The sequence below is a fragment of the Malurus melanocephalus genome, unplaced genomic scaffold (genome assembly GCF_030028575.1).
Source record: "Malurus melanocephalus ecotype Western Australia unplaced genomic scaffold, MMel_1.1 scaffold_209, whole genome shotgun sequence".
Classification (NCBI taxonomy): Eukaryota; Metazoa; Chordata; class Aves; order Passeriformes; family Maluridae; genus Malurus; species Malurus melanocephalus.
This window is the reverse complement of record NW_026623441.1, coordinates 560,749-576,285: the sequence shown is the minus strand read 5'-3', so window position 1 is coordinate 576,285 and position 15,537 is coordinate 560,749. Positions and strand designations below refer to the sequence as shown.

General features: G+C 39.8%; 1 protein-coding gene across 1 annotated transcript in view; it reads right to left on the bottom strand.

The window, feature by feature from the left end:
- GMDS (GDP-mannose 4,6-dehydratase) overlaps positions 1 to 15,537 on the bottom strand; it is a 406,398-nt gene that overhangs the window by 72,092 nt on the left and 318,769 nt on the right. The window contains exons 8-9 of the mRNA XM_057373909.1: positions 9,778 to 9,896; positions 436 to 532 (exon numbers count right to left, since the gene is read on the bottom strand). Coding sequence (XP_057229892.1) covers positions 436 to 532; positions 9,778 to 9,896 — 216 coding nt within the window. The remainder of the gene's footprint in view (positions 1 to 435; positions 533 to 9,777; positions 9,897 to 15,537) is intronic.

Genomic DNA, 15,537 nt, shown 5'->3' with positions numbered 1-15,537 from the left:
GGAGTTGAAACGCTACCGTGAAACACAGAAGGTGGTACTTTTCTAATCAAGCCCATCAGTGCCCCCCTTCTTCTGCTCTYCCTACTGGCAGCTGGAGAAGAGGTGACCATATTCGCATTCCCAGGAGGCTGTTTTGTGCTTTGTTTTGTTTCCCATGTGATGTTTTAGCCCCCGCAGCACCGCCTCTCCCTCTGCCTTTTGGGTGACCAAAGCCGGGCAGCGTCTCTGAGAGGGCCACCACCCCTCCCGCTGCTCCTTGCTCCTTCCCAGGTAGCTGGCTGCGAGGGGCCAACAAGCAGGCTAATTTAGAGCTCTAAAAGCTGGCAGCGGGAGCGCAATTAAGCCGTTTTCACAGACTGCTGGCCAAATGCAGCAATTTATTGGCTGAGTGATTGGATTATTCATTTGCAAAGCTGAGAGAGGGCATTTTCTTACCACTTCAGTTGGCCTGTAGTACTTGTGATTGACTGTCACATGAATCTTGCCAGTCTCTTTGCATCGTCCCACTTCATTTTCATTCTTCCCTTCCCACCTGTAAAGAAGATAAACATTTAATCAACCCATAATTACTTTAGTGCTCTGATCTTACCAACATTTGGCCTGCTTTCATTTACTTGAGGCTGGTGTCAATTCTCCCTGCAGGACAGCATAAACTCATTAGCCATAGGAACAAAGGGAGAGTTTAGACTTGAATGGAGTAACAATGGCTATTGAAGTCTCTTTGTTTTGGTTTTTGATTCAGAGGAAGGTCTAAAATACAGGACTTCCAAATTAAACACATAATACTAAGGGGAAATAAAATGCCCTGATTTCAGAATGTCTCATGTATCTGCAAATAAATGACAGTGAGGTTTTTCATTTGTGGCTTGGTTCAAAGCTGTTTTCTTAAAATACTTTTAATTCTTGTATTTTGGCCAATACTTTCAGGAACTCTTTAATCTGTTAATTTTATATWTGTGAAGCTCTGTTTGAATAGCATTAAACTGCATAATTTAATTTGTGCCTAACTATAAAAAAAACAAAACAAAAACAGTTCTTGGGTTTTCGGTCCTACCTCGACATGGCACTCCACATCCATGCATTGTAAACACTACTCACTACCTGTGAGCTGAAAGCCAGCTACCTTTGTCCAAATTAGTTTCATATGTGTTGAACAGGCTGCAGTTTGCTGCAATTTATGTGATCTGGTTGCGCTGTGAACTATTTKCTTAGAGGCTGTCCTGGTATCAGGAGCAGCAGAAGAGGAATGGTTTGGTGGGTGACTGACTGCCTTCAGAGCGGTCCAGCTGCAGCCTGGAAGCCTGGGRACAATGCTCCCAACTCAAAATAAAAATCTCAGATGACACGTGTAGGAATGTACATAGTGCGTCAAACTTCATCCATTGAATAGACAAAATCCAGAGTCATGATCGAAATCCTATCCTCTCTTTGCTTTTTGCTTTTGAGTATATACCATGGGGCTCTGAACCAGCTAGRTATAAAAATGTGATGATAAAATCTGCTACTGGATTTTTAAAAATTTTTAAGTAAAATCTATATGATTAAATCAGTACCRCAATTTAGACTATTTAGCTTCAGTCACCATCAAGGAAAGAAAAGCACCCCTTGCCTCACACTTCCTAATTTTTCTGCCAGCTCTAGGGATTTTGTCACAGATATGACTTCTCCTTGCTCTTCCCTGCCCCCTCAAGCTCCTAGAAGAATTTAATTCTTTGTCAATCTCAGCCTTCATTTTTCAGTTTCTAGCCCTGAGGGCTAAGGAGAAAAGCATGAAAATGTGACCTCTGCGTACCCATTAAGGTTAAAACACTGAAAGGCAGAAGAAAATACCAAATATGCATTATTGCAAGTTTTCAAATCTCACAAAATTTTAAGCACAACTCATGACTTTTGAATGACTAGCAAAGCCTGTAGGATGCTTGATACTGGGAACATTTCACATTGAAATAATTTCTTACAGATAATAGTGATAGTGAAGTCGGCTGTTAATGGACATGCCATGATGCTAAAGATGATTTTTAATTTAAATTTTCTTTCTTTCTTTTTTTTTGCAGTTGCTCTGTTGTGAGCCTGAACTGCAAAGTTTTCATTCAGAAGCCAAAACTAACATTAGTCCCTCCCTTTAAAGGGCAGAGGGTAAAAATGTGCAGGACTCAAATGAGCTTAATAGAAAACTAAGCGTCACCAGTGAAACAACAGGAAGCGCTTAGATCAGGAGACGTCAGTTGTTGTTGGAGGTCACTGAGCAGAGAACCCCATTTAACACCCAACAGGCTCCAGAAGGCTCAGCCCAGCCAGTAAAGACTCACTTAATGTCGCTATCAAAGTTATATAACAATAGAAATAGCTTAAGGAGAAATCTCCACCCGTTTTGTTCAGCCCAGTAATGTGAAAAGTTCACAAGGGGGAAAGAAGAAAAAAAAAAAAAAAAAGAAGTACTTCTCATTGTGAACAAAGTAACATTTGATAGCTGCACTTCTGATTACTCCTGGCACCTCGAAGCTCACAGCTGGGGACATCATACTGCTGATAAAAGGGACTGTGAAGGGGCCAGCCTGACACCAGGACSGAGACATCCATTTTGCCAAACAACTCCCCCTCCTCACTCCCTCAAACCACAAAGAAAGAGAAAAAAACCCACCCACACCATCCTTAATTTGTAGTCAAATTGCAGTCAGAATYGTCAAATGGAAAATGTCATGTCAAAGTATCCTGAAGCACAAGCATGGTGAAAGGGGCACAGGGAGCCCTCAGGTTGAGCTGTGGTTTCAGACAGCTCCAGTCACAAAGACTGTCTTTCTGCTCCGTGGGGCAAATGCCCACATAGGCAAGAAAACAGTCTTGTGAAACTTGGGGGAAACACAAAGGAGCCCTGGCTGAAAAAAGTTTGGCTCATCCAGGACTGGGCTAAATTTATAGAGGACAGGGAGTGCGCCAACCCAACCCCAGCTGGTGTCAAAGCCCAGAGCTCCCATGCAGGCACCTGCTGTCCTAGTGTAGGCTTTCCACAAAATCCTGGTCCTCTCCTGGAGCCTGCAATGAGCCTCTACTGCAAGCCCAATGCCTGCCTTGTGCTGCTGTAGCTTCACCCACCACTGAAGCAAGGGATGGGCTTGCTGCCACGGATGATGGCATCAGTCGTGTGCCAGCACATTCTGCACCTGGAGAAGGATGGGTGAGACCACGGAGCTGCTCCTGGCAAAGCAGGTTTGATGCCCTTTGCATCTACACCTCCACGTTGAGTGCCTCATGGTYGGAGATGGCTGCTTTGGGACTGCTCAGGGTGTTGGTCACTTGTCAGTTCTGGTGGATTACACTGCTATCAATGACCTCACAATTTTCCATCAAACTAAGATTCAAATGCTTGAGCAAGTTTACTTGCTTGTCAAGTTCTCCACTTCAAGAACTTTTAAACTCTGGATTTACAGTGGGAYGGACTGCATTTAATTTAAAGCTAATTTTATATTTGGAGATCACTATTGTTACAAAACTTACTATCAGTGTTGCTTTTTCATCTTTGGAGGTTCCAATTATTTTTCATTTCCAGTGACTATTCAGTAAGACAGCAAGCCTCAAGCAATGAACACTCCTGCATGTATAGAGGATTTTATAAGGATGAAAAGCTGGGGTACCCAGCTGGTGGGGTGTGAGATGGGCAGTGAAGGAAACCGGGGAGCCAGGATAATTGAGGAGGGGTGGGAATAGCCCTGCAATGGACCAAATGGTCTGAATGGCTGTAATTGAGGAGCAAACAGGGCAAAGTACATATATTTCGAGGTGATGAAGAAATCAAATAAATTTTTTTTTTCACAGAAGCACAGAAAAGCTGAACAACTATAAACATTTAATCTCCTTGTTTGATCTTTACATAGAGACAGAACTGATAGCACTTAAAAGAAATATTCAAAGCCACTAGTGGCTACAGCTGCTCAGCTTCTTTATGAAAAATAAAACCACTATGTCCACCTTTATAATGAAATAAATGCCAATAGAAAATATTTTCACATTTGAAAATGAAAAGTAAATGAAAGAAAACCAAAATTGTAYGAAGATTTTGCTTTTCCTCCACAGGTAATATGATATACCATTTGTACAGATTTCTCAGATCTGTGGCCTGATTTCTGCTACACACAAAATTAAGCCAAAGCACTTCATTCTGTCCTGGCACTTTATAAACAGCAAAACTGACACCATGTAACAGACCATTAATATATTTTGCAAGTAATCTTTTGTAGGGAAACTGTAAATATGACTCTTCAGATGTTCCTTTGCCACCAATTCAACCACCARCCTTGCCAGCAGCACTGATACATCAAAACAATCATCGATACAGGGATTGCTTAACCACGACCACTTGTGCTTAAATCAAAAGTACTGTACCATAAAGGAATGCATTCTTTTTTTTTTTTTTTTTTCAAAAAGCTCTGATGAATCTGGTCTTCAATGGTTTGGGTTTTTTTCACTAGACAAACACAGTTAAAACAATGCTATAGTTGTTATAGTCCAAGCATTGTCAAGCTCAGATTAAAAAAAAAAAATTAAGTGTGACTCCCCATATTACAAGATGATAAAAAAGAATACATGCTAGGTCCCCTATTTTTTTTGTTGTTGTTCTTCTTTCCAGTTCTTGGAAAGCTTTTGAAGCTCTACCCCTTTACTCCAATTTGTGAAAGTTGGTGTTGGAAAGAAAATGTTTTCTCAAAGACTATTAATGCTTCCATGAAAATCAAAGTGTWATGGAAAGAAGAGTTTTAGTTTAAGTTCCATTAGTGTCAGCCTGATATAAAATTATATTATTAATATCTAAAAGAGATGTTTTTGCATTTTCAGAATGGATTTTTTTTTTCCTTTTAGAATGGCTTAAAACATTCTATGCAAGTTACTGTTTCTTTAAGTGGAGGTTTGGAGAAATACAAAAAAGTTCAGCTGACCTGAAATCAGGTATTTTTCCAAATTGCATTTGTGACATAGTTTCATAATTTCAGGAGTGGGAAATACGGAATTTCCCATGAAACACTGTATTTCATTCTTACTCAGCCTTTCTATAGGAGAAACTCTCATACTTCTTATGTATATAACCAGATAATTATTATAGTTCTCAAGCCTTCCTTTCAATTCTGAAACAGTTATTGTGTTTGCCTGCACATAAAGCCTTGTATCAATAAGAAAGTAATGAAAGTCAGCTCAGCTGGAAGAATTARTTCTCCACTCGAGGTGGGTTAAATGCCCCCTGAAATACAGACTCTATTACCCTTGCTCACATGGATTCACCCAGGCCAGAATTCTTCACTGACATGGTTGGGCTTCTTTCAATTACTTCACTTCAAAATGCCTCCAGCTGCTGTGTGAGATTCTGTTCCCTTCTTCTTCATCTGAAAGCATCTCATTTTCTTTTCTCATTTAAATACAACGCATAGCACTGGCCAGCCAGCAATTTTTAGTGGGTTAAAGCCAGACCTGGAAAGAGCAGCTGTTTTGCTGATGACTGCTGATGGCTCCTCCTCCATGTCCCCACATGCTTTCCATTCTTACAGCAATCCTTCAAATCTCATGTGTTTCTGTAACCCAACCTTCCATTTTAAGATAAAAAGAAAAAAACAAACAAAAAGCCCCCAACAAACAAACCAGAAAACCCTACTCTCTCAGTTCAATCTCAGTTCAGCATTCAGTGTCACTGAAGAGGCCACTGCTCCACTTCTGCTGGTAGTTCACCTCAGAAGACCTTGCAGCTTATCTGCAAACTTACCCCTTTTAGGCTGATCTTTTATAAGACCAACTTGCATGTTAGTTAAGAYAAAGTTTGTATGTAGAACCAAATTACTAGAGTAAAATATTCATTTTTTTTCTGAATTAATTCTGATCCTGGAATCAATGAATATTTCTGTAACAAACGTGCATGCATTTTTATATTAATAAAAAACACAATAAATCTTTCTGCAGCTTGAACAGTTTTTTTTTTTCTTTTTCTCTATTTTTTTTTTTTTTTTTTTTTTTTTTACTTTCCACATTTGCAGACAGCAGTCTTTGTAGCAGTCTGCAAAGAACTCTGAGTGCTGTAGTGGTTTCAGGCTATCTTTGCAATCCTGTTCTAATTTAATAAGATTAATGGCAGAAAATTAGTCAAGACAAGCRTTTGCCTGTTTCGTTTACCCTGCTGTAGTTCAAATTATAGGCGGGAAGTGTTTCCCCCAAGTACTACTTAATTAGTAATGAGTAGAAGGGAAAGTAAAAGAAAAAAAAATGTAATCCTTACAGGGGAAAAATATTTGTAGCTCTGAGGCTTTCCTGTTAGTACAAAGAACTGAATTTGAATGATTCAGAGGACTATATAAATATAATTTGAAATTTCTCCCTTGAAAAAGAAATGTTAGAGGAAAAACGACACACAGGGTAGATAAACTTCCATGAATATTTTACAGTCCATTTCAGAGACAGAATCAATCTTACTGCAGCTGTACATTTCATTAGTTACAAAAATGTGGTGAAGTTTCTCTCTCTCTTATTTTGGCTAGAAGACATAGTCCTGACATGTGCTAATGATGGGCTAGGACAGAATATTATGTTATGTTCTTGGAAAGACTTTTTAGGCTGTCCTGGATTTTCAGCTGTACAAGTTAATGTGAATTGTTAGGAAGACGAAAAAACTAAAAAAATAAAATGAATATTTTTAGTTGGTTGATGAGGCAGACAGGATTGCTTTTCTTCCTGTTCTCTATTGCAATATCATGATGTGACAGCTCAGATTTTACATTTGTAACCTTCCCTGACAAAGCACAAAATACGGATGGTTAAAAGCCCCTCTGCATGAGCCCAGTGTTCTCAGATGTGACATGAGCTCTGCCTACTTTTGTTTGCCATGGTATCTATCCTGGACTATTACTCCATCATTTCATCAATTTTGACAGGAGGATTGTACAGCACTACTGGGAAGCTGTGCCATCACTTACAGCAGTGGAAAAGGCTGCTGGACATCTCCCAGATAAGTTTTTGAGGTTCAAAATTTCATAATACCTGCAATCCTGCAAAACCCCCCCAGAAACCTCAAATAACTCAGCCAAACTTTGAGGAAGAGTAATAGGAAGAAAGCAGCCATCCTAGTGGGAACTTGTTTAGCAATTGCACTCTGGTGCACTGGTTCTTCSGTGCCTCATAAATTGTAAAGTAACAGATCAATGGGACTCACCATTGAGTAGGGTCTCACAATGCTAAAAGGGAGGATTTTTCTGCCAAGTTGCTCCCTGAAGAAGATATATTCAAACTGGAGCAGGTGGGAGTAGAAAGTTATTAGGGCTTTCAAAGAAGGCAAGGTGCTACCAGACGGCTGGACAAGGACCTCTGTGTGTGTGTGCTGAAAAAGCATGGGTCAGGCTGACACCGGGAAAAATTATGGAGGTTCTTAACAAAACTTTTCAAATCCTGAGAAATATTTTACATTTAGTGCAATTTGAAAGATGAGCAATGGCTACAGGATGAGTAGTGCATCTGAGAATGGCTGGTTGAGCTGAGCAAGCTACATGCAAAATGTTGAGATTGACACCACTGTCAAAATGATCAGCAACAAAATTATCAATAGCACTTAAAATGTCACCTCAATCCCCATATTTATAGTTTTTTCTATATTACCTGTAAATGGCTTAAAGAATTAAAAATTTATTCTCAGGAAAGAAAAATTTCATAAGAGCTAGGGGAACCAGAAACCCAAGTCCCCATTTCTAAAGCAATTTATGTTTCTAAAAATCCACATCACTAGGTGTCATGTGAGCTCTTACAYATTTTTTGCAAATTACTTTTATTGATTAGGAATTAAAAAAAAGGCAGCTATGCTTTGTACACACAAAATACCTGTCCTGCCTCATCATGTGCAGTCATACCGTGAAGTTTGTCTGAGAGACCAGCTTGTGACCAGTTGGTTCAATCCAAATACTGACTGCATTAAATATCAACATAACTGATATACAGTCCACCATATGGAGCCACATGTGAGCCAAAAATTAAACAAGCTGGACACAAAATTTAGRGTGTTAGGAACAACTAAATCTAAACTAATCCTTTAATATTCCCTCTATAACAGAARCTGTTAATAAAAATACTTTCACTTTTATTTCTAGACTTGTATTTTCTTTAGGTTTTCTTCAGAGCTTAATTTGCTTTCTGAAGAACACATGCTGATTTGTCACTCTTGGGAAGTGCTGAGACTTCTTAGAACAACACCAAAGCAGGGAGCTCAGTTTTTAACTGATGGATAAATTTAGTGACATCAAAATAAACTGTGATGTGGAGAACATTTGCAAGTGAAGACATTCAGCTAGGTACTGACCTTTAATATATCAGTCTCTAATTGCAAGTAAGCAGAATTAAAAAAAAATTACCAAGTTGTTCACCAATATTGCCTCATCAAAGCAATCAYTGTTTTTCTGGTGAACAATATTAGACAAGAACAAAGTAGTTCTCAAAATCACTAGAATTTTTACTTCTTTGGAGCAATTGAATCTGCAGCATTTCCCTATCCATTCTTACAAGGGAGAATTAGCTTATAAACATGATAAACAAAAGTTTAAACAGAGAAGAAAAATTAAGAAAGATAATCTTACAGTCTCCCCTTTAGCCTCTCAAACCTCACTACTGTTAAGGTATATGGGACAATGTGTGATCACAGGGACATTTTGCAATTAAGAAATGCTAAAAATATGGAGAGAAACTTATTCCCCAAACTGAGCTTTTGGGTTAGAAATACTATTTATATGGTCTCTCTCTCCTCATCAGAATTTTTTTTTCTGCAAGTTGATGCCAAAAATTGAAACCAGACTAGAAACTCATCGAGGAGAAAATGTTATTACCTCCCCAGCCACCCACTGGCTGTTCAAATAATATTGTATATATCTGTGCACTTCTGCATATTTATTGAATTTGTCAAGTTTTTGTTCCCAAGTAAAACTTATTGGCCCTGTCAAAAGTTCACCAGCTGCACAAGTGACTTTGATGGCCTGAGGAACAGCCCTGGYGCTAGCGTCATGGAAGAGCCTGTGGCTTTCCTCTCCCTTTTCCAGCTGAGATTGGTATGTTGATGCATGGGGCCCAGAGAAGATACAGAAGGAGGGAAATTGAAAAAATAATAAACAATAAAAATATAAATTACAGAAAGCGCTCACCAAGCCATCCTGGTTTTATTATATGGCCTTGAGAAGGAATTTTGTATTTTCAATCAAACTATGTGGAATATGCATTGTAAACATTCTGTACCCACTGCTCACCATTTCTATGGCTTAGTAGAAGAGCTAATAGGAATGTAGAGCAGTTTGCTACATAAGCCTSGTAGTGTGGCTGATGGGCTGTCACCTGGAAAGGACAGGGTTGGCAGGTGTCAGCTCTTCAGATCACAGAGGATGGGAGCAGGACTGTGGGGATCTGGGRCACAAAATAGAGAACTGGGCAGAAAAGCCCCTTTTGCAGGAAGGTGATGACCAGCACCCTGACACTAACATCTTTGGGAGGGCTTCTCTGCCCCAAGAAGGGACTGAAAGGGAGAACACAGAATGAAGATTTTGATTAAAGAAGTTAAGACTAACCCATCTACCTTTTAAACTTATGATCTAGAGGGCAACATTAGGCATATCCGCTGTGGCAGTCAATCATGCCTGGAAGGTCTGACATGTTACAAGTAGAAAGTGAGGGAGGGAAAAAAGAAGAATGGAGAYAAACAATACTCTATTTTGTCAGAGCAAATGTGAGAGGCTAGAAATGTTCATCCTGTGGCTACTCTCGCATTCTGATACTTACACAATGGTTTTCCCAATGTGCTTAAATGACTTCTCCACAAATTCACGGACACTGTGGACCTCCCCAGTGGCTATGACAAAGTCCTCAGGCTCATCCGTTTGCAACATCAACCACATGGCCTGCAGAAAGATAAACAAAGTCAGATTCAGTGCACATGTAAGTGGCCTCTTTGGTACATGGTATTGTGTTACCGCATTTTTGATTTGGAAATAACTGCACGTACACACACATACCCCAACAGGGGAAATTAGCACTTTCTTTACACGGTGGCTATTAACCAGTTCAGTGCAACTCTGAAAAGAGTTCAATTATTTCTTATTACAGAAAACAATGCTGTATTTGATTTTCAATTTGTTTCACAGCAGGAGTTTCTGCAGGGGAGACTTTAATATGTTTGCTTTTGAACACTGAGACTTGGTTTAGTGCTCAAGAGCATGGATTCACTTGTTTAAAGCACTGCATGAATTGACATCGATAGGGGGAAAAGAGCAACATTTTGTAATGTTTCAGTCCAGAGTGCTGTTGTCTGTCTGCTACAGAATGATGTCAAACACACTGAAGTGTGAAAATATGGATCCATTTGGCTCTTTCTTCTGTCACATTTGTTTTGCCTAAGCTGAGATTTTAATTAGGAGTAAGTATTTTAAAAGGTAACCAAGAATGTCTACAGTGTATTTAACCACATTAATCCTGTTTCCCTGCTGAATATGTGCTGAATGTTACACATTAAAGCAGTGTAGAAGAAACCTTCTCTTTTGACACCGGAACAGAGAAAACACGGGTGGAAAAGTGAGACAACCATTAACAGCGTTTTCAGAGATCTGTTCACGCACAAGAGGTTTGCAGTATCTTTTGAAGAAAAACATCGTCAGATTGTCAACACATTTGTATTTCATGGGAGCAGCTTTTAATTCCCACAGCAATGTCTTCCAGAGTCCTCTCCCACAAACAAGAAATGATGGGTGGGCACCATCACAGAGGGCTCGCCAGCTAAGTCATCACGAAAGCTGGAGAGCAGATGGGAAAGAGGTACCCAAAGACATGTGTGACTTGTCTGAGAYACCACGGCAGGTACGTTTCAGTTTTTGATGTGCAAGGCACTGTTCCAGTGACTGGACTGTTTGCATAGGAGCTGTAGGTGGACAGAATAATTATGACTTTAGATCAATCAAAATGATGCAAATGCCTTATTTCCTTTGGAGAGGAAAAGGGAATACCTCTATGTCATGATCCTCATTTAACAAATAACCAGAAAAGGGAAACKAAATAATTCAACTCTCTCTCCATATGGTAAAAAGGACTGTCAACCTCTCACATTGTAATCCACRATGCTATTTGCATTGACCTCTTCACATCAGCTTTAAAGAAAACAACTTTACTAGGTCCCTTGATGGTAGTGGATACTCTGCAAATCAGATTAATAAAAGCTTTGGGATAGTTCAGTTTCTCTTGGTAAATTCCACCTGAAATATTCAATTTTTCCCCTCTATTCTCAATAAATCAGTGTCCTGCATAGCAAGGCAATACATTCCACTTAAATGTTTCTATTTATGAACCATTTTTCTTTACCCTTAGTATTTTATGCATCTTCCATAGTTTTGAAAAGATTTTATTAACATGCTCCTTTTGAACCTTTTTACTTCTTGAACGTTCATGGAAGGCTGGGTTTTGGGCAACTGCTGTGTAAGTCCTTGACATAAATTATAAGTTGTGCTGTAGGGAGATGACCTGCTGGGCAAGACAATGGCAGCAACTTTATTTTTCCTTTCCAGGATTGAACATCCTAGCCAATGACGCAGAAATACCCAACTGGTTCATGAAACTCATCTTGTGGGGAGGAGATGTCTTAACTTGTATCTCTCATATGAGTTTTTTTTGGAGCGCTGGGGTTTCCCGCTGATTTTAGAGGTCACCGTAAATCACCGACTCCTGTTTCTTCATGACTGGACAAGCTTGCAAGATTCACAGCAATAGCAGCTGCACAGAAAGGTAATAGGAGTGTCCAAAATAAGTGGTGGATAGTTTTGGTTCTCCCAGCCTGGCCCAGGATTTCACTTCAGTTTTCCTTAAGCAGTCCAGCTGAAAACAACACGCTTCCTCATATGAGAGGACACTATTTGAGCAAATAAGCATTTTCAGCATTAGACTATCAGTCAGTCAAGGGCAGAATAGACACCGGTTCTCCTCCTGACTTTAGTGGGYGTTTGCTGTACATAATGAACTCTTTTTCTTGCCTTGACATTGTAGTGTTAATTATGTCAGAGAGAGATGTGACTCATTCATTGGCAAAAATCACCCCTTATCCAAAAATGCTACATTGGTTGCCCAAATATGCAATATTAGYATAAGCACCTCCTATTTCTTAGGACCTTTGATAAAGTAATATTAATATGTCTAAGCAGAAGGATGATCAGACCTCCAACAATTTTTCACCACCCCTCCACTTTTAAATACCTCAGTATTCTTAWTCCTTTGACAGAGTTTTAGTGTGGGCACTTATGCCCAGATATTCAACAATCCAGCAAGTATTAAMAATATTTACACATTACTTTTTGCATTAATATAAAATAGAGTTGAAAGTTTCTCTTTACTCTGAAACATACCCTACATTGAAGGAGACATATGCAAAATACTAACCAAAAAACAGCCTTTGACAGCGGGCCCAATCAGGTTTTATGCACTTGGTTGTATCAACTCTTGTCTACCATTTCAAAAAGCAAGCAATCACTGTCTTAGCAATGAGATTTAAACTGCAGTAAATTTCAACAAGATCAACTTAGAAATGATCAAACWATGCAGATAGAGTTGCTAAAAGCAATTTTTGCTTCAAATTCTACCAGGAAAGAATGTTTAGATTAATGGTTACTTGAGAATCTATCACTGTTGGTTCTTTTATTTTTTCTGGCATTCACAATTGTTGGCACTTAMAGTTACTTCAATCCAATCAGGTATGAAAAAAATTAACATGCTAAAAATTACAAAGTAAGTGATAGCTCTGTTTTGCTTTGAGGAAGGYGACCAAATGCTGTTGCTTCGAATGGGTCTGCATGAACATTCTGTTAAAAAAAAAAAAAACACCAAGGCAAGCCAGAAGAGAGAAAAATCTTTGAACCAGGTCCACAGTCAAAGCTATATTTCCTCAGGTACAGTCCATGACAACCATGTACAGGCAGTAGCTATATCCTTTCCCTACATCAAGTGCCAGGAATGTGATTCTCCTCACATCAGACTAATAAAGGTCCTTGACCTATGAATTTCTAGGCATTTCCTTTAAGAWTTCATATTGCACCAGGCTCCAGGCTGAGAACGAGTGAAAAGGGGGTGATACAGCTCCAGGTTTATTTGTCATTACTGAATGGCTTACTGGTTTTAACAGAGGGGAAAAGCTTTGTTTAAATTTCCACTGAAAGTAATTAATGGTTATTGACTGGCAAATGAAGAACAGGTGACACTCTGAATTAGAAGATAAATGATCTCATGTTCTAGCGTGATAATGGGTTAGTAATTGCTACAAAGCCTCAGCCTAGTGCGTCCCATCATAATGCTAGATCATGTCCAGAACACAAAGGCCTCTGTGTGAGAGGTATTCAGCCGTTCACCTCCTGATCCAGCTGCAGAGTGATTTGCTCCATTTATTCTCTGATGGACTGCACAACTGAGGCAAAAGTTCACCCATTCTCACCTTCCTGTTCACATGCTGAACCACATGACCCATGACATGGCTGAAGTGGGATAAAAAMATTGYCCAGCTTTGGCTCTTGGCTATCTTTTAACCATCGCAAGGTCATATATTTTAGGATTTTTTTTTTGATGCAGGAACTGAGAATTGTGGAGTTTCCCATATATCTTTGTAAAGGCTTTTTTGGACGGGCCGACAGCAAGTAAAGAAATTACTTGTGTTCGGTTCTGCCACCCTCTCCTTAATTTTTTGCTCAGTCAGATAACAAAATACAGGCAGATGTTGAAAAGGAGGAGAGAACTACCATGGAAACAATTCAGGCTTYGACACTCTGAGAAGATGACTGTTCGCTTAATGTCAAAAGTGACAAAACCTACTTTTCATGTTTGAACTCTTTTCTGCTCTGGTCTAGTGAGTCACAAAGTCTAAAGGCACTTCTATGTCRTTTACATTTCAAGACAAAAACCTAACAGGAGAGAGATGCGTAGCTAGTCTAGCAAGCAGACACACTTTTATGATTATGTGGACTAGGATATCTGTTCTGCATGCCTGAACTCCAGCCTCTGCCAAAATCTTTCCTCTTTCATCTTTCCCCTCTACCCTTTTCTCTATACAAACCCCTGCCAGTAGTAAGCACCATTTTCAAGCAACACATTCAAAACATGAACCAGCCTTCTCCCTGCCCTGATTTCTTTGCTTACACAGTGTTTGCACCTGGGTTAGCGAGCAGGAAAAGCCAAGTTTGACTAACACAACCCCCATGTAAATACATTCTGTGCATGCCACTACCATTATGGTTGTGAAGTGTCTGCTTGTCTCGAGAATCTAGAGTATGTTGTAGATGTGTTTCACCATTAACTTCCAGTCTAGCATCCCAGTTAGAAAACATTTATTAACTGGGCTGTCATCCATGGATAACAAAGACCCGGTAGCTGAGGTTATGTTTAACTCCATATATTTGAGAATTTTGTTTCACTGTCTGCGCTAGCACTGTGTTTTGTTAAAATGGGCTTATAATTAGATATCWTCCTATTCAAGAGCAAAAATAAATCCAACTTTTTAAGATTTTAAAGTACAGCTGATGATTTCTGCTCTAGAGAAAAATTTTTCAAAAGAATACTGAAAGCCTTTTCATGTCTCATCCAATTCAAAACCCAAAACAGATATGACTGAACAGGTCACACAATGGGATAAATAGGGGATGCTCCTGTTGGTACCAATTACTGTTGCCCTGCAATGCTACACAGCAGTTTTTTTCCAAGCCCTATACTGTAAAAAAATAAAATCTTGTGTACATGTTTCTAGGTGTTATGCAGATAAATTCTAACTTYTTTGTACTTGCCACACATGGAGAAAAGATAAAATAAAACCAAATCAGTAATGTTAAGTTTAGGAGATGGAACAGAGAATTGCAGCCTGATGCGTGGTTCATTGTCCATGAGTTTCAGAGGTGAAGAAGCAGAGACTGGTGAATGTGTAGCTCTACTTACTCATCACTGCAGAAGGACTGGGTTACCACAAAGCTATCAACAATCAGGGAGCAATTTCTGACTAAGACAGAAAGCATCACCACCTGGAGAGACCCAACAGTACATTATCACCATCCATAGAAATTCTGTCTTTACGGTATTCCATACTCYATTGTCTAGAAGTGGGCAGAAGCATTCAGTGGGTTGTATACGGTACTCCAGTGATCCTAAACATAACTATCCTGCTGGGGTCACCACTGAGAAGGAGAATTGAGCATTTTGGGCCAAAGCATGATTTTTTACAGGCATGTGGCAGCAAAGGAGAGCCTTCTCCCCGTATGGAGAGCACAAAGGCCTGGCATGACTGCTGTTCCTGTGTGCATCATGAGGGACTGTTCCATCCATGCCACAACAGACAGAGCTATTGCACCACCCCCCTCTCTGCATTGTCCCTACTCAATTGCACTGGCATGGAAAGAGGCTGCTTGGCACCTCCCGTGCTGTACGACGTGTGGAGATGTCATGCCCACGCACTTCCTGCCTGCCTGGGACGCGGAGCAGTTCCAGATGCCACCACCCGGCTCCTCCTGACACAACCCAGCCGACTGGCTG